We start from the raw sequence: 24,166 nt of genomic DNA, 5'->3' as shown, positions 1-24,166 counted from the left end.
TCCTCAATTCCTCCATCCAAGGTGTTTCTAAAGTCTGAAGAACAACAGGCCTGGGTCAGAACTCTGTGGTACCCCACAGAGGATGAGGAACCATTCATGAGCACTCTTTGGGTTCAGTCAGTCAACCAGTTACAAATCAACCTAACACTTACCTCGTCCAGCCCACATTTTGCCAGCTTCTTCCCAAGAATATAGGGACGCGGGTGGCACTGTGGGTTAAACCACAGAGCCTAGGACTTGCCAATCAGAAGGTCGGCGGTTCGAATCCCCGCAACAGGGTGAGCTCCTGTTGCTTGGTCCCTGCTCCTGCCAACCTAGCAGTTCAAAAGCACGTCAAAGTGCAAGTAGATAAATAAGTACCACTCCGGCGGGAAGGTAAACGGCGTCTCCGTGCGCTGCTCTGGTTTGCCAGAAGCGGTTTAGTCATGCTGGCCACATGACCCGGAAGCTATATGCCGGCTCCCTTGGCCAATAAAGCGAGATGAGCGCCGCAACCCCAGAGTCGGTCATGACTGGACCTTTACCTTTACCTCCCAAGAATATAATGAGTGACTTTGCCAAAAGCCTTGCTGAAATCAAGATACACTATATCTGCAGCATTCCCCTGATCCACCAAGCATGTAACCCTATCCCTATCAAAAAAATAAACTTGGCATGACTTTTTTTTTAGAAACCTATGTTGGGTTTTAGTAATCACAGCATCCTTTTCTGAATTAGTTATACCAGAATAGTGTTGTGCCTGGTTCTATCCATCGCCTCTAGCAGGTTGCCCTAGAGCGAATGCTTTCCAACAGAAAATGGCTATTGTACCCTGCAGAGATGATGATGACCAAACTTTGCTCGCTTACACAATTTCCATGATTCATCTGAAAGTCATGCATTGTTTGATTTACAGCTTTTATCTTGTTCTTACTCTCAAGGTAGCATAGATTCATTATCAGGGCACTCACCCATGCAAACTTATTGGGGACTCCCTATGAAATCACCTAGGCTTGGCGATGCAATGAAACACTGATGAATTGTTCATTTTTATTTCTGCCATGGCTAAGCATTTAAGGGAGGGGGCGGAGGGTCAAAGTACATCACCCAAAATAAGTCTGCATCCCTGGAAAGGGCATTTTCCAATAATCAAGCTCCAAGCCACTGGCTGTCTTGTCCATGCTAGTAAAATATTAACAGAGGTATCTGGTTGTCATGGCAAGATGAGAGGTGGTTCTGGACGTAATCTCATTTGGGGGGTGGAGGGGAGATGCAGAAAAATGAGATCATGACAATGTCGGCATATAAATGATCAGAGCATGAGTTAGCTGGCAGACTGCAACCTCTGAGAAGGAGACCGTACCAAGTGGGAATTGGAGACACAAGCGGATTGGGTTAAAATAAACCAAGAAGTTTTTGTCTTTCAATACTAAAGGGATCCAGGGAAAGTTTTATTTCTTTGCTCATTCTTCCCTAGTGGTGCCTGCGCTATAGTTTTGGAAACATGTGTTGTGGAGGGTGTGCAAAGTGCCTTGGAGGTACTCTCATTCCTCTGGCCGTGCTATGTACCCTTGCTAATATTTTGTTGTTTTTCCCCGGAGGAGAGGTCGAAACCAGTGACCATATTTCAGATGAAGTTTGGTACTTTGGAGGGATCTTGGGTTCTGGTGTACTGGTGAGTAGGACAACGCATTATGTTCTTCTCATTTTTATTACTGCCTTGAGCTTTACAGTGAGCAGAAATCCGACTACACTATGGGTGTGGTGGACAGTCTGTGTTGGAAATTAGATTGCCAATGCGTTGAGTATGCAGGCTGGAAATTCAAACAGATTAACTTGAAAACTAACTGAATAGTCTATTACGAAAGTAGACCACTTGCCTATTATGTTAAAAACAAGACTGCTGTTGCCTCTAATAAGTCCATAAGCATTGCTCTGCGAGATTAGACCAGTGTTTCAATTGATTGATGGATATTGATTGATTGAAAGCTTTTATATGCTAATATTTTAAAGATCTTTCTAAGTGATGTACAACATAAAAAAATGAACAATATCATTAAAAGAAAAATACAAAATAAAACCAGTATAACAGCACATGAAAATAAATAAAAGCAAGAAATTGGGGTATTCAAATGCAAATATCAGGGTCCGATCTTATGGGTCAGGCAAAAATATATGTCTTTCCTACAGGTTTGAAGCAACGAATGGTTGTTTCTTTGTCTATGGCAGAGGGAAGGGCATTCCATAATACAGGGACAATGACAGCAAATGCCTGTTTTTGGGTCACCACCCTACAATATTCTTGGGCACAGAGTTGAATTTCCTGAGACAGTCTTCTAGGTGACCTGGTCTTACATTCCTACCAGTCCAGCATTACTTAGTTTACAGCAATAGCCAATACAGCTGAGGTTTCTTAATTAAAATTACTGCTTTGGGTGCTGGGACATTTGCAGCCAAGCTTTGTACCTTGTAAAATTTGGAAGTAAGTTCCAGTGCATTCCATGGCACCGATACCTAAATGAAATTTGGTGAGGATTCCATTGTTGCGCTACAGTGATCCTGCTGCTTCCTCTGAGAGTAGACCTGCCAGATGCAAATGCTGGGTTTGGAAAAAGACGGTAGACATTTTAGAAGAAATATAGTGATCTTAGGAACGACCAAGCCTCAAAGTGCATTTTCTGTTGTCATCAGATGGTATTTCCTGCTTTAGTCTTCCTGGGTCTTAAGAATAACGATTGCTGCGGCTGCTGTGGTAATGAAGGTTGTGGAAAGAGGTTTGCGGTAAGTATAAAAGCAATGCCCTCCAACATCTCGCTGTCATTCCTCACCCCACCCCTAGCATTTTCCTCCTGAGGCGGCTGCCTTACTCTTATCTAATGATAGGGCTAGCCCTTAACATCACTGAAGAGACTCTCTCAAGGCCAAAGGGTTGAGAACCTCACTTGCGACTTCTGCCAGCGTAGGAAGCTGGTCTGGTGAGGTGGAGACACACAGCAACAGGACTGGCACAAATGCCACTTACTGAGAGGGTGGGGGGAGCAGGGGTAAGATCAGGGTTGTGTGTGTGCCCAGGTGGTGCCACTCCTTTCGTTCCGCTCGCACAGTCCTGGCCTCGACACCATTTATCTCCTGATAAGCAGGAAAGACGCTGGTGTTCCTGGCGCCAGGAGGTTGGTGCTTGAGCCACTCCTGCCCACAGGATCAGGAGAAGTCTGTGGATTTGGATAAGGTGACTCTCTGATGCACTTCCCTGTGCGCCATCTGTGAGTCATCAAAACTGCAAACATGCCAGATGGATTTTTAGGATGGACTTTGGCTTTGACCTTTTGCTCGTTCTTGGCAGATGTTTACTTCCGTAATATTTGCGGCAGTTGGAGTTGTGGGTGCTGGATACAGCTTTGTTGTGTCGGCTGTCGCCATGAACAGAGGCCCTAAGTGTCAGGTAGCAAACAGCACCTGGATGTATCCCTTTGAAAACGGGTAAGATGTTTTTTTCAACCTCTGGATAGATTCTCCATCTCTACTGGAAGGGTTCTTGCTTTCTCGTCTTGATCTATAAATCCTGCAGCAAAGTGCTTACCAAATATTATGAGCCACTGGATGGCCTCCAACCATCAGTTTTTCAAAGAGCAACTTGTAAGGCTGAGCAATCACATTTCTGACTGGCGGTAGGAGTTTTCCTCATAGTCTGGGTGGACAAAGTCAGCAGAGCCTTTTCAGTGGTGGCACTCAAGATTATGAAATGCCTTGCAGCTGGCCCCCACCTTCACTTCTCCCCACACCAGTTAGTTACTAAAGACTATTTTATTCCACCTGGCTTGTAGTTTAAGAAGCAGACAATGGGCGGCATCCATAAAATGCTTCCACTAGATGTTTTCTTGCACAATGGAACTTCTCCTCGCCTGTCCCCATGTGCCCTCTTTCCCCCCTCCCCATAAGTCTGCTCCAAAAGGTTGAGGAACAGACTGAAAGGGCGCATGAGGAGAGGAAGGGAAAGTTCTGTCATGGGCTACTTTGTTAGAGACCACCCAACGCTTTTAAACATTTTAAGACAGCAATACCTGTGTCTCTTCCATCCTTGTTTCGTAAATTGTAGTGTTTGAAGTTGTAAGGCACCTTGAGTGGCGTTTTTACAGTGCAAGGGTGAAACGAGCCATTCCTACAGGTGGCAAGAAGTTCCAGAGGAGCAGTGCTTACCCAGCTTTGGATACCTATGAGAGGAAATCATTGGAGCATTACTCCCAATTAATAGATATATATTGTTTTCATTTACAAGTGTACTGCTTGAGTATAGTTGAGGCACAGCTTAAACAGCCAAAGTTCACTGCTCCCATGTCAGAGAGAGACAGCCAGCACCCCAAATCCTTCCAGAATCCAGAACTCACTTATTTGTGTGTCTCTCAGTCTCCGTTAGAAGTGCAACCTGCCTCTTATTTCCTTTAACCTACCTGAGACACATGCCACACCACTGAATATTACAGGATAACAATTTGCTTGCATTTGAATGAGAAACTACTTAATTCCGCATTTCCTGAAACAATATGCAAACTAAAGCAGCTATCCTTCAAAATTCGCACTTCTCTCTCTCTCTTTTTGCAGCACACTTCTCCAAGGCAAACAATGTGTACAAAAATGCATATCTTACAGGGAAGCGTGCATAAAAAGCATACGTGCTTGAAAATAGCATATAGGAATGCATTATGGTACAGAAAACGTATTGCCAAAATGTGTATATTAGGAGAAACTGAACAAAGATGTGTTTATCAGGGAAAATTTGCACTGAAACGCAGGAGTTGCATGAGGATTAAGAAAAAATTTCTGCAGAAATGTGGAGTGTTGAATTAAAGATTGACTGGGGGGGGGGAAATATGAGAAACTGACAGTTAAATTGAGAGGTTTGTCCATTTCTGAAAGTGCTGGCCAGGTGTTCCCTCACAATGATAGCCTTACTGACAGAAATATAATAGAAAATCAATAAAACTTCTTTTTCGGGCACAGGATGTATCTGACGGACCATACGTTATGGGAAGACTGCAGATTTCCAGAGTCCATCGTGCCCTGGAACTTGACTCTGTTCTCTCTACTGCTGATAATGAGCGGAGCTCAGCTGGTGCTGTGTGGCATCCAAGTTATCAACGGACTCCTCGGAACGCTGTGCGGGGACTGTAAATGCGGATGCTGTGGGGTAAGATGCTTTCGTTGGTAGCAACATGTATGAGCATTCCTGGTTCCTTTCCCCCTTTGCCAATTGGGTTAACCAGCTGCTTACAGTCAAGGCCAGCCTAAGACATTTTGCTGCCCGAGGCAAAGTAGACATACTGAAGCTGACCCAACCAACCATTTGACCTTACTTCGCACTTCCCCCGCGGTAGGGAAACTCTAGCTTGCAGGCCAGTCTTGACCCACACGGATCCCAGTTTCACCTGCAGTGCCTTCCCCCCCTTCAAAACATCACCCACTTGTCAATCAGCTGGCATCACTCTGAATGATGAGAGTCAACGAGCAGAGGATGAGATTCAATTCTTAAGTTGCGCATGTCAGTTCCTCACAGGGAATTGACTCATGCAGCCAAGGCACCAGGATTTAACTCCCCCCCCCCCACTTAACAGCTGATGAATGGGGGGATTAAATCCTGCTTCCTGGTTGAGGTGGTGGTGGTTTACATCCTGCTCAGTTCAACTAGGATTTAGTGAAATCCTTTTCCTGGAGCAGGACTTTGTTTAATTCAGAGCCCATGATAAAACAATTTTCCTTCCTCCATTTTAGTGACATGTGATTGATGGCCCTGCAAAACTGTCAATATGGCCCACAAGGGTTAAAATATGGCCCATGGAGCAAAAAAAGGGGGGGTTCCCCACCCCTTTCTACTAATGATAGAGCCGGCCCTACCTATGGTGTTTGTTAGTATTAACCATGCATTTTCCAATACAAACAAATGCACAAAATGTTCCCCATAGCCTTGAAATTGCAAGGAAGGAGGGGATGAACAAGCTGTTCTCTAATTCCCAGCATACTGTGGACCTTTATATGGGAAGCAGACTTATCCGTCATTTAACAGTTGGAGGGGGTCTTGTCCATGTAGTCCAACCCCTTGTTTGATGGAGAAAACCCAGAGCTAGAGCCTCCCTAAGAAGCAATTGCCTGTCCTGTGCTTGAAGACCTCAAGCAACCACCTTGCTAGGAAATTTGTTCCAATGTCACACGGCTCTTACCGTCAAGATGTTTCTCCCTTCATGAAGTCAATATGCATTCAGATAGAGGTGATCCATTAAATACACTGTATGCTTAAGATTTGGGCTGTGTATACATGGCTGGCTGGTTTAGGGGGAAACTCATCAAAATACAGAATTTTCATAAGGAACAACAACAAAAAAGATACGGAATAAATATGCACCAATGTCATGTGCACACCACTTTCCAAATCAGCTATGGGAGCATAGAGTAACCCCCCCCCCAAAAAAGCTTTAAATTAAAAAGCTATAAATTTAAGGCAACCTAGTATGAGAGCCCCAACTATGGACAAGCTGGGAGCTTCAGCTGATGGATTCTCATCCTGAGTAAACTTAGCAGTCATGGAATAAGAAGCGAGGTCCTCTTATGGAGCAGTAAGTGGTTAAAGATCAAGAAGCAGAGAGCAGGAACATATGGGATAGTTCTCCCAAAGGAGAGAAGTGAGAAGTGGGGTCCTCCAAGGATCAGTATTTGCAGCCATGCTTTTCACCTTGTTTCTAAATGACTTGGTGCTAGGGGTGAGCATTGAGATGGCCCCTGTTTGCTAATGGCACTAAAGTGTCCCAAGGTGGTAAGGACTAAAAAGGGATCACAAGGAGCTCCAAAAAGGATCTTTCTAAAACAGTTGAATAGGCATTAAAATGCACGTGTGGTTTAGTCTCACTGCAATCAAGTATAAGAGACGCGGGTGGCGCTGTGGGTTAAACCACAGAGCGTAGGACTTGCCGATCAGAAGGTCAGCGGTTCGAATCCCTGTGACAGGGTGAGCTCCCATTCCTCGGTCCCTGCTTCTGCCCAGCTAGCAGTTCAAAAGCATGTCAAAGTGCAAGTAGATAAATAGGTACCGCTCTGGCGGGAAGGTAAACAGTGTTTCCGTGCGCTGCTCTGGTTCACCAGAAGCGGCTTAGTCATGCTGGCCACATGGCCCGGAAGCTGTACGCCGGCTCCCTCGGCCAATAAAGCAAGATGAGCGCTGCAACCCCAGAGTGGGCCACGACTGGACCTAATGGTCAGGGGTCCCTTTACCTTTACCTTTAAGCAAGTATAAAGTGTAAGCTGGGGAGGAATAGCAAATATGCACAAGCAGGTTTGTTGCAAACTCTCAACAGTCATTTAAACAAAAAACAGAACCCTGCCGGAAGACTTAACAGCATGGGAGCATAACTGGAGGCTGACTGAGAAGTGTCAAAATAAGGCTCCTCCTAGCTTTGCCAAATAGAGAATGAAAGATATGACCAAATATCATGATGATTAGCCTTTACTCTTGTCAACCAGTGTATAAGAATTCATTTCCCTCTTTTCTTTTCTTTTAGGGAGATGGAGCAGTTTAAATATACAGAGACTGCAGAAATCACCTCGTACAAGGCCGAAAATGCCCTACCAGACCTTGATATGATGGGCCAAATCAAGTCCGCACTAAGCACATCTAGAATGAAGGGTGTTAGAAAGAGCCCTGACGGCATTTTCCCTTCACATCTCCCAATGAGTTTTGCAACTGTTTGGGCTATATAGCAGGGGTGAGAAGAAAATGTCCAGCCCAAGGACTTCGTTCCCTCTTGGCCAACCCTACCAAACCACACACACATGCATGCAGACACATCAGCTGTCCGCCCGACCCTATAAAGACATTTTAGCCCTTTTCAGGTCTCATTGCTGGACCCGTGGCAGAAATCTTCCTGGAGACTGCCGCTGGGCAAAGAGGTTTAATCTTTCCCAGCTTCCCCCAACTATGCCCTCCATACTGCAAGAAGGCTTTGTCCAAGCCTAATTGCAGTGAGGGAGAGGCAGTGGGAACGGGGGGTGCTGGGTGGGGTGCTTGCAAGAACAGTGGTTTAATTAGGGTTGCTGTGTAAGGACCTGGGCAGCCTTTTTAAAAAATGAAAAGCCAGCCAGTTGATTTTTGTCTACTTCGATACAACCCCAAAATTAGAATTTATGGCCTTGAAATGTTGGCAATCCAGAAGCATCTCCCTGCTCCTCTTTCTCCCCAGCTGGGGGAGTTACTTTTACGTGAATACTGACCTCCCTATCACCACTTATAATATAAATCTGGGATGGGGAACATTGTTCAGCCTGAGGGCCATGTTTTATTCTGTGTAACCTTGTGAGGGCCAAACGCCAGTGGGTTGAGGGCCAGAGACAAAAGTGGGTGGGGTCAAGAATGTAAATGCCGTCTTTGTACAGTTTCTACAGCCACCCCTCTGTTCTCCACTCAGGCGAGGAAGAGGACTTGTCAAAGGTCCAGGGCACGTTCCAGCCAGGCACAAACAGTAAAGGAGGGTGTGAAGCTGGCCCAGTGAAGGTTGTGGCCTGCAGAGTCCCAAGGGCCAGAGAAAGAGGTCTGAAGGGTTACGCTTGCCTCCTAGGTCTGAGGTTTCCCACCTCTGCTATAATTATGCTGAGTCTTGTTTGCCACGTGGAAAGATGACAACCCCCATGCTTCCAAAACTGAAGCATAACTGTAGACTTCCTGACTGGATTTGGGGTGGCCAAGAGAGCCAATATTTGTATACACCACATCCCAATGAGGCTTTTGTGCTCTTGATTACTACATGTCAGGAGAAGTTTAGCAGAGGCAGCTGTATTGCAGTGAGAAAAGCTGCTCCTCCTCCTCCTTCTTTTGGACATGTCTGTTATAGGCACAGAACCTTCCTTTGAATTGATTTTTTGCTCATAAGGTTGCCAGATAATTTCTGGGCTTGCTCCTGTGCTTCTAAAAGCAGCGTTGCAAAGAACTTCTAGAAATAGCACAGGGATTGGAAAGCTATGGTCCTTTGTTGTCTTCCCTGGCCATGGTCCATGCTGCCAGAAGTTGATGGGAGTTGCAGTCCAACAACATCTGGAGGGTCATAGGTTCCCCAGTCCTAAAGCAGAGGTCTTCTTTGGCATGAGGGTTTAAGTGCTGAAGGAAAGCTTTAGCTTTCTGCATCTTTGAAGACACGGGAGCAAAACTAAGGGGGAAAGCTGTCAGCTCTGGCCAAACATATTTGTGAGCTTCTGTTGATTATTAGCAGCTAATACAAATTCTGATGTTATTTTAATGATTGCCCCCAATTTATTTTATGCTCATGGAATTACAATTCTGTGACACAAATATTTCACTGTATATACCTTTGTGCTGGGGTGGGGTTGTGTGCATGATATGCAAATAATTAAAGTGTTTTTCAATTTTCTTTTTCGGTATAAACTCTGTGTGTGTTCTGAATGTTGTGACTCGGGTTTTTTTTTCGCTGACATTCGGTATCCGTCTTTCTGAGAGCACCCCATACCTATGCATGTTTACTTGCAAGACCCAGTGTCTTCATGGGATGATGACTTTGAGCCTGAAGTTCCATCAACCCTGGTTTCCCATTCAAATTAGTCAGTGTAGACAATACAGAACTAGCTGGTCCAATGATCTGAATCAGTGTAAGGCAGCTGCCTCTGTTCCTGGGTCCCTAATTTTGTTGACACCACAGGCTCACTGAGCATGGAAAGTTCAATACAGATTTATTGCCAGCTCTGTTTCTCTCCATGGTAGGTCCCCAAAACTGGCTGATCTTGGAGTAGATTGGAGGTGGCCTTGCTGGATCTGAAACCCCTTCATTCACTCAAAAGGCTCCAGGGCTGAACCCACCATCTATGCCTAACCAGAGCTGGGATAGTTACTTTCCTCACGCTGGTTTCATTGGGGGTGTAGTGTTTAAAACAAGTATCTGCTAGACCTTTTCCTGGGACCACACACACACACACACACACACACACACACAATATTCTTGCCATGGCTAGTGCATGGCAGCATAGATTTGGGAGTAATGGGACTCTCTGCCACTTCACGCACATCCCCCCAACACAGAATTGCTCAGCCTAACATCAAAGTGGACCACAGAGATCTGATATCTTGAGAAAGCCCATCCTTTTTTTTTTTTTTAATAAAAATTTTATTAGGATTTTCTCATTTTTTAAGACAAACACACACACAAAAAACAACATAAACATCAACATTACACACAAAAGACACATATAATTTCAAAATCTTATTTTCCTAACCACTTTCCCAGACTTCCCCCGCCTCCCCTTCTTGCATCCCCATTCAAAATTTAGCCCAGCAAGTTCTTTATGCCCAAATTAATCCCTTATTAATATTTTATTTAAATCATCTTCATTAACCATTTTCAAACTTCTATACCTCATTTTAATACCCACATCCACCTTTTCTAAGATCGATCCACTTTCCCTTTCACGAAATTCCCAATTATATATATTTACAGAAAATCTTAACAAATAAGAGCATATACTTGTAACCCTTTGGATTCTAACGTTCCTCCCCCCCCTCCCCCGGTTTTGGTCCCCCCAAAAATTGTCTTTCTATCTGACAGTTCTCAGCCTGGATCTATCACGTCCGAGGCCTTTAAATCTCTTTCAGTCCCTTTCAGCCGGTTTTGTTGACAGTCCTTTATGTTGGACATCCAATCTCGGAGCATCTTCGACCCAAAAGGGTCCAAATTTTTTCCAACCAGTCCTTCGTGTTCAAAAGAAGAGTCCAGATCTTGCTTCTTGTTCTTTCCAAGTCCCAATATCCCAAATGCCTCAAACGGTCCAATTTTCACCTTCGCCACATTTGTAATCCATAAGTCTTTTGGACTCTCCATGGGAAAAGATCCCCACTCTTCATTCTCAATTTCAATTTCAAACCAAATTTTTGACATACGAACTTTATCTTCCATGCATCCTGACCTTGAAGGCCTCTGGTTGTCCTTTTTCACTTGCATCATTTCTGCTCCTTCTTCACGTTCCTCCAAAACAGCACTTAAATCTTTCTTCCCAGCTGTAGATTCTTCTTGAGTCATGTCCACCACTTCAGCAGAGTTGTTTATTTTTAAATTCAAGGTTGTCAGATTCATAGCCATAACAGAACTCTGCTCTTGCAGCTTTCCCAGAAGTTCAAAGACCCTATTTAACTCTGCTTGTAATTTTCCATCTGCAGCCATTGTAATGTTCCAAATCCCCTCTAGAGGGATTTTTGTTACTAAGTATTCTTTTTCCAACAATCCGGATATTTTGTTATTGTTGCCACTCTAATTTTAAAAGCTTACAGTCCCAATGTTACAAAAGTAACCGACACAAATAACAAAAAACAGAATTTCTTGACTTTGACAGCTCAGTTGACAGCTGTCAAACTCTGTAAATATCTTCACAGGCTCCCTCTTGGGTCACTCCCGGATCGGGGGGGGGGGGGGTTGCACTTCAACTCCAAAGATCAGTTCAAATCCTCCAGCAATTAACTTATAGGTCCAAATCGTGAAATTAAGAATTGTATCTCAAAAAGAAAAAAAACAGTCTCTCGATCTTAGTTGTTTAATTCTTGCTTTAAATTGCCTGCAAGAGGGGGGGAGGCGGACTTCCTTTTGGCACCTCCCCCGGTCGTACCGAATTCAATTAGAAGAAATTTTTAGTTCCAATTACTCACGGGTTGTTGCATTTTAAGTCCAAATATTCAAGGAAAGAAGTCAGCGCTCTCCAGCCATGGCTTGCGGCTTCACTCCGTGGAAGAAGCGGTCTACTCACAGCACCACGCCGCTCCCCGTATCCTCTCCAAAGCCTTTAAAAAGGCTTCTTTGTGGGTCGGGGGGGCGCAAATGGTGCCCGCCGAGTCACCAGGTCCACAGGCATCCGCGCCTGTGGTTTCTGAGGGTCCCCGCGTCGCCGCCGCGGCAGGACCCCTCCTCCACCGAGCCGATTCCCTCCGGAGCTCGGAGGGAATCCGCCATTAGCTGGTCGCACCAACCCGGAAGTCTGAGAGAAAGCCCATCCTCCTTGTCTAGGGCTCAAGCGTGAATATCCAACATCTTCTACAGAAGAATGGGGAAAAGCAACCCATTTTTCAATCTGTTCCAGCATTCGTGTTATTCGGACAGCTATCCATGTTGGCAAGCAAAGCACAGAAACAGACCTGAACAGGAAGGTGAAAGCCCATTACCTTCAAAAGCAGATTCCCTCAGGTCTCAGGTTTTCTTTGCATGGTTAAGAACTGGGTTATCTGAGGCCACAAACGTCTGTAGTCAGAGACTTCTGTCAAGTTCTCAAATCACAAAGGCAGCTAGCAAAACCATTTACAACAGCAGCGCCACAAGGCAAATAACCTAGAGTCACCGAAATGCTCCCAGAAATATCATCTGAGCAATAATGATCTCAGAAATGCCACATTTCGAACATTTAATTGCAATACAGCTGGGAAGGAAGAAATGTACTGCCCTCTTGTGACTTGGCCCCATAAATAAAAATGAAGTCAGTTTTAGCTTGGCAGCATCTTCTGGTGCTTTTCGCTTTCCTGAGTGTTCTACCCCTGGGAACGTACCTTGTTGAGAGAGCACAGGAGTCGTTCCAGCTTGAACAAAGCCATCTCCAGGCATGTCTTGATGTATTAGGGAAACAGAAAATAGTATGAACAAGTTCGTCAAGTACATATTAGGTTGCCAACTCTTCTCTCCCAGTCTCATTTTCTGTGCCTGTATAATGGCAACCCGTCACGTACAAATTAACGAGATGCTTTCCCCCTCTGCCAGGAGAAACTTCGGACGATTGGTTTAATCGTCATGCTCTTGTTGCTAAAACAGAGGTATCAGACCTAGCTTCATGCCAAATGAAAGAACCATTATCTTCGTTTTCTTTCTAGTCACAATATACAAGCTCAATTAGAGAAAGGAAGGACTGGACCTCGTTGGCTTTGCATGCCGGACCTCTCTGGTAGGCATCACTAGGTAGTTAAGAAATACACCTGCCTGTAGCAATAGAGAGCAGCAGCTGCCGGTCAGTGTAAGGCAATACCAAGATAAATGGGCCAATGGTCTGATTTGATAGAAGGGAGTTTCCTATGAAGTTCTACCCCCATCCCCAAGAGTGACTGGACGCTATTACATCAAGTACATAGATTGGAAGTTTAAATCCATTTCTATTTTATTTTATTTTTTTCTTGTACAATATTAAAAGAAATATTTTTTTTTTAAAAAAAGAAAACCAGAACCAAACTCTGGATACAACCGTTTGATCTGATTGAATTTTGAAGCATACGCTATGTATGCAAATCATTCTACATTGAAAAACAAATGCTCACACAAGATGGCATATAGCATAACAAACTGATGTAAATAAAATAAAAAAAGTATTAAAGTATTAGCACATAACATGGATGTAGTGTATTAAGAAAACTGAAACATGTGTTTCATCACCCATTTCCCTTACTGAAAACAGAGACTAGTCCCTCCCACCCAACTCTTAAAAAAACAACACCAAAAAACCGCATTTGTTTTCATGAAGCCTTCTTTCCCAATAGTTACCTTCTAGTACAGCGGTTTTCAAACTTCTGCCTTTAGGGAATCCTTTTTTTCGTTGGCTGAGGGACTCTGGCAAACCTGCTACATAACCCCTAGTTGCTGCAGAGGATTTTGGGGAAACATTCTAGGGTGTAAACTCAGTGAACACGGGGCACAGACTAGGCCTGTTGGACCTCATTGCCACTTAACATGACCTGAGAACGAACCCTAAAACTCATCCAATACTCCTCTGTTACAGGGGGAGGGAAACGGAGGGTTAATTTTTTACTACCCTTCCATCCCAGTTGTCTTTCAAGAAGCTTCCCTCATAATGACCCTGAGATGTAGGTTAGGCTGGCCCAAGGCCACCCCTGGTGCTTCACAGCTCACCAAAGACTCCTGAGCAAGCTTAGCAGTCAAGGAATAAGAGGCAAAATCCCCTTGTGGATCAGGAATTGGTTAAGTAACAGGAAGCTACTAGCCATGATGTCTGGGCTTTCTATCTGCACAGTCAGAGGCTGCAGTGCTTCTGAATACCAGTTGTCAGAAACCACAGGAAAGGAGAAGGCTCTCGTTCTACTCCCTGGTTTCTCATAGGCATCTGGTCGGCCACTGTGAGAACAGGATGCTGGACTAGATGGGCCACTGACCTGATCCAGATGGCTATTATTAGGTTCTTATGAAGCAGGGAGAAAGAATAGATGGATAAGTTTTCCATATGGAAGGATGTAGGAAGTGGGGTCCTCCAAAGACCATATACAATCTAGAGTTAGGAGTGAGCAAGTGAGATGGCCTAGTTTGCTGATGATATTTAAGTGTTCAGGGTGGTTAAAACAAACAAACAAAAAAGGGTGTGTGTGTGAAGAACTCCAAAAGGACCACTCCACACCAGTGTGGTGTAGTGGTTAAGAGCGGTAGACTCGTAATCTGGTGAACTGGGTTCGCGTCCCCGCTCCTCCACATGCAGCTGCTGGGTGACCTTGGGCCACACACTTCTTTGAAGTCTCTCAGCCCCACTCACCTCACAGAGTGTTTGTTGTGAGGGAGGAAGGGAAAGGAGATTGTTAGCCGCTTTGAGACTCCTTCGGGTAGTGATAAGGTGGGATATCAAATCCAAACTCCTCCTCCTCCGTGGTAAGATGCTAAATGCAATTCAATGTAAACAAGTGGAAAGGCACAAAAAAAGTATTAATTCCACACATGTACTCATAGGGTCTGTACTGGAGCAGGACTATGGATTCATAGTGGATAGCTCCATGAAAATGTTGACCCAGTGTGTGGCAGCTGTGAAGAAAGCAAATTCCATGCCAATAGGTCAATAGGAAATGAAATGAAACCTGCCATTATAATAATGCTGCTACCTCAAAAAGGTTGGGAAAAGTTCGAAAGACTTGGAAAAAGTTCAGAAAAGGGCAGCCGGTACGATCAAGATGATGGAGCAAGAGCCCACCAGGAAAGGTTACAGCATTAGAGACTTTTTAATTTGCAAGTAAGAGGCGACATGATAGAAGTGCACAGCATGGAGAAAGTAGATGGCGTCAAGTGTTTCTCCCTGTCTCCTAACATTAGAATTTGTGGACATACAACAAAGATGAATGTTGAAAGATAAGAGAAAGTTAAAACTATGAAATCCGCTCCCACATGAGGCAGTGATGTCCATCAACTTGGATGGCTTTAAAAATTTAGGCAAATTCATGGATAAAACTATCAGTGGCTATGAACCCCAATGTTCTGCCTCCGAATACCAGTTGCTGGAAATCGCTGGAAGGGAGAATACTGTTGCTGTCAAGGTTTTGCTTTCCTGTGGACATCTGGTTGGCCACTGTGAAAACAGCTTTCTGGACAACATGGTCAACTGGACTGATCCAGTAGGACAATTCTTCAGTTCTTATGGCTGAGTGGGGGTTTGAACCTTGGTCTCCCGAGTCCTAGTCCAACACTCTAACCTCTACGCTGCGCTGGCTCTACATGCAAGGTGGCAGGTCTTCTCTCTTTCATGCTGGGTCATCCACCATTACTTATGGTCTCATTGAGGAGCTCCTGAAAGGTACCCCAGGCTTCCCTTTAGCGCCGTTTGAAAACCACTGCTTTTAACAGCACAACTGGGTGACAAGTAATCAGCACCTCACCATTTGCATATAAATCAGCATTTACATATGAAGTCACTCAACCTTTCTGATCGACTCGGTGCCACTCGCATATCCGTTCATTGTCGATACAAGTAGTGTAGTGTAAAAAAATTAAAATTGGGTTTCACAAGCCAAAAGTCACATGTCAACGTTTTGTCAAATAATTAACAATAGATTCCATTAGAAATAACTCTGTCTGTGTTTGCAAGCCTTTTTTAAAATTAAAAAAAAGGTATTTGAAAATAGGGCTTCAATGAAAGCCCCTGATCTCTCCCCCATCCCTAAAACACACACACACACACACACTTCTCTGAATATTAGAACAACACCCCCCCTCAAAATCTTCACTATCGTTTGGTTCATTACTTAATTTTTTAAAAAAACAAGTTTCTGGCAGTTGTTTTACAATAGTAGTTAATGTTTTAACTGCAGCTTTCACCATAGCATAACACACACTGCCTTTTAAATCACAGTCACAGGGAACCAGAGGTTGTAGAAGCCCAGAAGGTCCCCCTCTCAGGCCTGATTCTTAGCTCTCACAGTATAGCTCTGAATGAGACTCCCCCACCCACTGGTGGCCTCCAGACATTGCAGGACTGCAGCTCCCATCAGCCTCAGCCAGCCTGGCTGATGCTCAGGGATGACTGGAGCAAACATCTGACAGCCCAGAGGATGGAGACGGTTGCTCTAAACTCTCCAGTGGAGATACTCCTTATTCTACAATCCTAAGCGTGTCTACTGGAAAGTAAATAAGCCCCACTGAGTTCCACAGGACTTGCTTCCAGGTAAGTGTGCTTAGAACTGCAAACTTAAACCAAGCATACTTTCCTAATCAAAATGTGCCCCTCTTCACTTTAAGCTACTTCAGACAAGAGGGAAGTGGAGCAAAGAACAGCATAATTACTTTCTCCCAGGTTTTCCCATGTTCACAGCCCCCCGTCCAAAGATCTGGAGGTGCTCCAACAATAAAATGAACATCCCCATTGACTTCTATGGAGGAGTTCGCTCTGCTGGGTCAAAGGGATGCAGGGATGGAGATGTCCCTTCCACAGAAATGAATGGGAAAGACCTTGGTGCATACCATGTGGTTCACACACAGGATATGCTGCTTCTAAATCAGGTTTGTTCTAGAAATGGCACCACTTGCCCTGAATTTTGCCTCCCTCTTTGGGATGGTGTCCTTGGCACAAGGCAATACATTAATTATCCTTGCTGTTGCAACCTCTGACCCGGAATTTCTTGAGCACCTCTTCTGCCACCAAGTTCCTTCTCTAACCTGACCCCCGCTTTATATAGATGTGAACACTTTCTGGGAAATGAGTGAAGGGGATTTTCCACTCCCTGAAACGAATTGTTGGTGGGTATTTTGGATGTACAAACCGGCACGTGAAGTCCTTTCCCCTTTTCCTATGGCTAATGAAAATTTGGAGCTGGTCTTTCAAGTCTAAACTTATGTGGTCAGATCCCCCCCCCCCCGGATAAGCCAGCCCCTCTTCATTCAAGCCTCAAATCTCAGATATGATCGTCCAAGTATGGCCAGATCTTATCTTGGATGCAGCAGGGAACCATGGGGTTGTTTTCACATATTGTAAGCGAGCACGAAGCCCCTAACTGGAGAACAATGATTTACATTAGATTTGGAGCTGGCCCTGGATATTGTCTGCTTTCTGAGCATTTTCAGCCCCCCCCCCAAAAAATACTAAGAGAATAAACACCTTAGGACTGCCTGATTTGCATTTTATGGCCGATATCTATAAATAATAGGAAAACCCAGGGTCACTGTTTGAAGATGTGCTTTCTACTTTGTTAATAACCAACTATATATGGTAAACCAGCCAAGGAGAGGAAAGCCCTTTAAGAGAAGGGCACAGGGAATGCCCATTAACTGAAAATATACTCTGTGGGTGCAACGATCTGCTAAAATGAACGGAACTCACAAATGCCTAGCTTTCTACCTGTCTTCTCACCCACCCTGGCTCTATGAGTCAAATAATGAACTTTTTACCTTTCATCATCCACATCTTAAAATATTTATAATAATAATAGTAATAATAATAATAAACCTAACAAGCCTGGTGCTGTCAGATCAGCTACCTTCAAGCAACAATTCTCCCATAAGGTAGTATTCACAGGTATTGATTTGATCAGTGGTGGTTCCACATATAGTCAGTTTCCATGACCTGCACTTCTAAACACTCCAGCACTGCTATTTCCCGTTACAACCAATCTCCTTCCAAGCCCAAATTCTGACGACTTCAACCTCCCCACCCATTTCACCTGCCTTTTTTCTTCAACTAGTCTAAAGAGAGGGGTGGGCAGAGGGGACCCATTCACTGTCCAACATTGTGCTATAGCATCCCTTCGCCAAGCTGGTGCCCGCCAGGTGTTTTAGACTAGAATTCCCATTGGCCTCAGCCAGCATGAGTTGGCAAAGGTTAGTATGCTACAGCAATGGTTTCTTACTCTTAAAACTAATGCACAGCAAAGTGCTATGCCTCTTGCCTGCCCTGCCTATTGTGTATTAAGAGGCTCGCACGAATTATAATGCCTTCTATAAAAAGAAGATTTTTTTTTTCAATATAAAAAAAAGCTTAAAATTCATAATTATAAATAATATCAGTTAAAAATACTTAAGGATCTCAGGACGTCATTTGCATTTCAGGGGAAGTGGAGATTGAAGTCCTTGATGCATTCTCAGTCCCACATATCAAGCTGTTTTTAATAAAGCAACCCTATATATGAATATTATAGGTATGGAGTACAACATGTATAGTGCCTTGTGTCCCATTAAGTCAAGAATAAAAAAAGCCATTGGGTAAAGAATCCTCAGCAACTTTGCCAGGCTGACAAATAGATGCTGGCTTATCACCTATATGATAATGTGAGACTCCTGTTTCTAGCTTCTTTAAAAATTTCAACGACAAAATAATTACTAAAAATAAAGAGAAGATAATGAGGCTTTACAAAATTAATTCTTACTGCATTCAGAAGCGTCAAACCTGTGCCGTATTTTTATCCTGAATTTTGGAGGGGGAGGGGGAAGGTGTTCTGTTGAGTGTCCGCTTTGTGCAGACTAAAAGCTGCAAGAAAACCATGTACTGTTGCAGAATTGTAGTGAATATTAAGCAGCTACATATAAAGTGTACTTCTTAGGGGAAAAAACACTTTCATAATCACATTTTTAGTGTTATATATATATATATATATATATGTCTGTGCGTGTGTATATATAAAATGGCAGCAATTAGTACCAAACTGGTCTATTTTACAATATTGTAGTAGTGTAAAAAAAAAAAAATTGTAATTAAAACATTTCACCTACAAACCATTCAATAATATATTGTGGGGGTGAGGTGGGGAGGAAATGCAAATAGTATTGTTTGTGGATTTGCAAAAAATCTGGATCTGGAGCCTTGTGGCTAATTAGAATTTTTAAAAAAAAATGTTTTCCATACAGCCCAAGTTCACTTTTAAAAATGCAATGATTTTTAAAGCTCAAGTTATATAAGATGAGAAGCATTTGACTGTCATAAATACAGCTGTAGAACTGCACTCAACCTGATAACGTGCAGGATTTTTGGAACTAAGCTGCCTTCTTACAATCTAAAGCTTCTTCTGGTCAGATTTATTTTATTTTCTTATTATTTGCTAAACTTGTTGTGTGTAACTGATGGCTGCTAAGTTCAGCTATGCACCAAAAGACAAAGAGAACCGCTCATATGTAACTAAAGAGGAAAGGTTATAGATGCATATATAAGCAGTTCTACTTTGAAAATATATATATATATCTATATATTTCATACTTAAGTTACTGTCAGTGAAATCTAGACCGAGATTCACTGATTAAAAGGGTCTCGCAGACGTCGGTAAGGCACCAAGGATGGCTAACTGAGAGGCTTGAGGATGCTCTGCCCTTATTTTTTGTTTTGCTAGGAGGAAAAGAAAACGTTGCATTATCAGTTACAGCCAGGTGAGAAAGGGCTCGTTTTTGTTGAGGACCGATTCTACATCGTTGAGGATGGGGATCAGGTCTTCAGATTCCAATGTCCCAAGGTCAACGTTTGTTCCTGGAAGACAGTCAAGGAAGTCGGGGAAACGGGTCTGTGGTGGGTTGATATTCAGGGGAGTCTGTGCTACATTATCTCCTGCAAAAGAAGAGAAGGAATCAGTGAGGTGGGAGCTTCTTAACCAGGAAATTATTCGGCCTTTGATGGCAAATCAGCCGCTGTTAGCTACTTGTAGACTTTGTTGCTCTCTCAGCTTCCATCTCCCAATCCAGACTCCCTGGGTACTTTAGTGTGGCTTAGTGGTCACAGTGTTCAACCTGGGAGACCTCTGCTCAAATCCCTACTCAGCCATGAAGCTCACTGGGTGATCATGTAGCTCAACCTACCTCACAAGGTTGTTGTGAGGATAAAATGGGGAGGGGGAGAACCATGTATGAGCTCTTTGGAGAAAAGGTGGAGTGCCAATGTAATAATAATAATAATAATAATAATAATAATAATAATAATAATATAATATTTGGTGGGGCTCAACTTTCAAAACGATATAGCTCACACCCTAATCAGTGCTTGGATGGCAAAACCACACTTCATTTCTCACTAACACCAAATGTAGTTACAGGACAGAGGTTTCCCTGTGTCGGTATCTGTGAAGACCCGTCGGGGATCACATTTCCAAAAGACCATCACAACTTTTGATTTCTAGTAGGCCGGAGAATACCTTCCAGAGGCAAACCCTCAAATCTGTTTCAGAAGTTCTTGTTGAACATGGAATCAGGTTCTCTCATGTAAACGACCAGCTGGAGAAGAGAGCACCTCTGATCATGTGCAGAGTACCTGTTCTGCACTCCTGCGTCGCCAGTGCCAGCCCCACCCATGCCAAGGGGTTAATGGAAGGACTGATAGCTCAAATTACAGGTGGGGTCAGAATAGGGTTCCTTCACCTTTGCAATGGGCCCCATTGCTCTCTGTTTTAGAAGGGTATAGGGAGCTATGGTTTGGTTAAAACTGGAGGGAGTCAAGGAGGGACACTTGTGGGTTTTATTAAGGGCCTCCCTACCTCTCCCCCCCCCAATAATGAACCCCAGACCCCACTCTTCTTGTGCCCACACGAAAGCATGTGCTCTGCACAAATGCAAAAGTAACACTGACAGTCAAGCGGATCTCTTAGGGCGTTGCTAAGAAGTATATATATTTTTTTCAAAAATCAAAATGCTTCTCATTCCTACCTGTGTCCATCTCATCTACATTGCTGAGGTAGTCTTCAGGTGTAGTTGGTATGCTGTAACATCCTAAGCCTAGGCCACTGTCTGTGCTCTGCTCCCTGGAATGGTATGGCCCACTATGAATCAAAACATGAAGAAACCTCGGTCAAGGAAGTGCTCATCAGATATATGTCACCAGAATGGCTTTAGGGAAGGACAGCCTGCAGCTAGGCCTGAATGCCCTAGATAGGCCTGAATGTACTCCCATTTGTTTGTGGGTTCCAGCTCACCAGCCTAAAATCTGCTACCTAGCGCAGAATAGGGCGATAAAAGCAAACCTTCTAACCCCTGTGGTTTAGGCAGGTGGGCAGAACATGGCGAGAGCTCAGAAGCCAAACGGAGCTACTGTAAGTATGCGTTAAGGAGAAGGATCGTAATTCGGTGCTTTGCATGCAAAAGGTTCCAGGTCTGATCCCTGTAATCTCTCTCGTTCCTGGCTCTCTTCAGCCTTTGCCAGCACAGTCAAAGGTCAGGGATGATGGGAGAGGCAGCCCAACAATGTCTGGAGTGCCACAGGAGATCCCCATCTCTGCAGTAGGCCATTCTGGGCCAGATGGACATATATTCTGACCTGGCATAAGAAAGCTTCATATATTCATATACTGTACTTTGTGCACTGAACAGCTCCCTCTCCATACCTGCACTGTCCTAATTGCTCTGGCCAGGCTCCCTCCTTCCCATCTGCCCTCCTCCTCCCACTCTTTGCCAAGAATTCCAAATTTATCAATAGCCAGATTCTTGGGAGAAAGCTTATCCATAGAATAAGTAGGCATTGCAAGCAGAAGTGCATGGTGATTTGCAAGTAACCAAATCTGTTCCCAGCCATTCTCCTCTTGGCAGCAACAAAGGCTTTTTTGGGGGGCGGGGGACACGCCACACCTAGTACTTTAACTGGGAGTCAATAGCAATGATCTCCATGCTAGGGAATCACACCTCCACAAATACGAAATGATGCCAACTGTTGAAAAGCAGCCATATTGGTCTGCTAAAGCAAAGTTCCCAGCAAGCTTATTAGGACCAGCCAAGGTTCTTAATACGGTGTACATGCTCCCCAGTTACACCAAAGTTGTCCTCAGAACGGATGCCAAACCTGTCCTGTCACACTGGAATGTTCCCAAATCACAAGGATTTTTGGCCAGTTTCTGGCTGATATTTATAAGGTGCAAGTCATACACAGTAAGATCAGAATTGGTCATAGAGGCCTGGTTTGTATGTAACGTTAAACCATAGTTAAAACGAAACTATGGTTTATTGTGAATGTGCAGCATGCTTGTAGACGCTGCTGAAAAGATCCTGCTCCACTCCATTCCTCACTTGCTGCTGGGGAAAAAGTCAGCCTAGCATGTTGTGATGCCAAAACGGCGGGTCATGGTTTGTATATTTCCAAACAAACCTTAAGTACTAAGCCAAGAACAAGCCTTAGTTACTGCTTGTGATTTGTTTGGAGAAGAACACACCACAAACCCAGGTTTGAATGTCATGACACAAGCCGGACTCTGGCTGTAACAGGAGCTGGGAAGGATCAGAGCGGGAACTTTTCAGCACTGAGCACGAGCACACTGCACTGCCACATTAAACCATGGTTTGTTTTTAACTATGGCTTAATGTGATGTGGGAACTGGATCAGAAGGATCAAACACCTGCTTTATCAAAGGGTTTGCATCTTACAAGCAAAGCTGGTGGCTTCTGTCTCGGTCTACAACCCAAAAAGCTAAATGCTTTTGCTAAGAAATCACATGCCTTAGCAGGTATGAGAATTTCAAATGTGGCCTACGCTGCAGAATATAAAAAAATGTTTGTGAGCAAACAGTGTACTTGCCTGTTCAGGAAGGGATCCGACCCATTATTTGTAACAGACCTCATGTCTTGTGTCATGTTAGGAGGTGTGCTCACAGCAGTCTGAACTGGAGCCATGTTCTCAGACTCCATGGGAAGTTGTCTGTACAAATCAGCTTCCTAAAGTAGAAAACGAATACATAACTGTCAGTGCTGGGGCCGGGGGGGCCTGGAAAACAGGTTTCTAGAGGTACGAGTCCCATGTATGCCCCATCCATCCCTATTTACCAGGGATGGTGCCTATTTCCTGCAGCCTGGTCTGGTTTGCTTTGGGGAGGTATTTTGTGCATGTCTTTAAACAAAAAAATTTAAAAAACTGCTGGCAGACACACATGTGCTGTAGAATTCTGCAGGGTTCGGCTTGCCCCACATCTCCAACCTCTAGAGGATAAAATGTCTAACTCAGGAACCAAGGCACCTTAGCTCTAGTGCAGGTGGTCTGTGGATCACCAGTGGTCCACAAACTTCTTTCAGGTGTTCAGCGGCATTGTCTGCAAAAGCACCATTTAAAATCATACAGGAACCAGCACTGCACCTTACAATTGCTACAACAGGCAAAAATAATAATCAGTAAGCGGTCCATTAGAAATGTTCCAAGTGATCCGTGGGGACAGAGGGAGTTTGGGAACGACCGCTCAAGTGTACAAGGCATACACATGCATAGACACAAAATTGCCGTGACTTACTAACGGCCTGCAGATCACAAATGTTACAAGGCATTGCAAATATTTTAAGCGGCGATCCTAACTGAATTTAATGGGCCTTACTCCCACATAAACTGTGTTTAATGTTGCATTTTAAATCGTTGTGACCTTCCCTAAGACTGTGTGGCAAAAGGCGGGTAATAAATCAAATTAATAACAACAAACAAACATGCAACAACAAAATGAGGTTAGGATTGCTGGATCTGCCCAGTTTCTTTTTCCAAACCCTGGCCCCTTTTGCTGGAAACAAATACCCTCCGTTATTTCACAGGCTAGAAAAGGAAGGCAGAGGGGCTGGGGAAAGAGGTGATTCATTACATTACAGAATTTCACTAACACAGACATAAGCTTCTCAACAGGCAGTCCCAAAGAAGCAGTTAAAAAATGTCCACATACTGATCTCAGTAGGTGCATCGTTATTTCCTGGAGCGACTTCTGATTTGCAGTGATGTAAGACAATGCAGGAAGCCCATGATACGAAAGTTAAGACAGCATGCATGCATCATTTGATTCAATACACCGAGTTTGCCACTCATACCCAGGAACTAGCAAGTGGGTACAATTTGTGCCAGGATGACCTACAGTTAATGTGTAGCAGCACACCTTGTTTCCTTCCCTTTATTTGGAATATAATAACTAACTAAAAGAGGAAGTAAGCATGCAAAACTTCTATACAGGAAGTACATGAGAGAATGCCAGGAATGTCTGTGTTGTTGTTGTTTTTTT

The 24,166-nt window shown here is 44.0% G+C and overlaps 2 protein-coding genes across 2 annotated transcripts in view; one reads left to right on the top strand and one right to left on the bottom strand.

Moving 5' to 3' along the window:
• Positions 1-1,285: 1,285 nt before the first annotated feature.
• TM4SF4 (transmembrane 4 L six family member 4) lies at positions 1,286-9,383 on the top strand. The gene is made up of 5 exons (XM_081007568.1): positions 1,286-1,654; positions 2,671-2,760; positions 3,323-3,459; positions 4,978-5,164; positions 7,524-9,383. The coding sequence occupies exons 1-5, from the start codon at positions 1,484-1,486 to the stop codon at positions 7,539-7,541; spliced, it is 603 nt and encodes a 200-aa protein (XP_080863694.1). The 5' UTR covers positions 1,286-1,483; the 3' UTR covers positions 7,542-9,383.
• A 3,738-nt stretch (positions 9,384-13,121) lies between these two features.
• WWTR1 (WW domain containing transcription regulator 1) overlaps positions 13,122-24,166 on the bottom strand; it is a 93,591-nt gene continuing 82,546 nt past the window's right edge. Inside the window, exons 4-6 of the mRNA XM_081008218.1 lie at positions 22,720-22,856; positions 20,865-20,977; positions 13,122-19,776 (exon numbers count right to left, since the gene is read on the bottom strand). Of these exons, the coding sequence (XP_080864344.1) occupies positions 19,592-19,776; positions 20,865-20,977; positions 22,720-22,856 (435 nt within the window). The 3' untranslated portion in view covers positions 13,122-19,591. The remainder of the gene's footprint in view (positions 19,777-20,864; positions 20,978-22,719; positions 22,857-24,166) is intronic.

This window comes from Podarcis pityusensis (assembly GCF_964106645.2).
Source record: "Podarcis pityusensis genome assembly, chromosome: 5".
In the NCBI taxonomy this organism is placed as follows: Eukaryota; Metazoa; Chordata; class Lepidosauria; order Squamata; family Lacertidae; genus Podarcis; species Podarcis pityusensis.
This window is presented reverse-complemented; position numbering and strand designations above follow the sequence as displayed.

Bases quoted from the DNA above. Each gene is read 5' to 3' on its own strand.
- TM4SF4 (XM_081007568.1), top strand. From the start codon at position 1,484: ATGTGTTGTGGAGGGTGTGCAAAGTGCCTTGGAGGTACTCTCATTCCT. The intron at 2,761-3,322 runs GTAAGTATAAAA...CGTTCTTGGCAG, and splicing joins GTTGTGGAAAGAGGTTTGCG to ATGTTTACTTCCGTAATATT. The intron at 3,460-4,977 runs GTAAGATGTTTT...TTTCGGGCACAG, and splicing joins ATGTATCCCTTTGAAAACGG to GATGTATCTGACGGACCATA.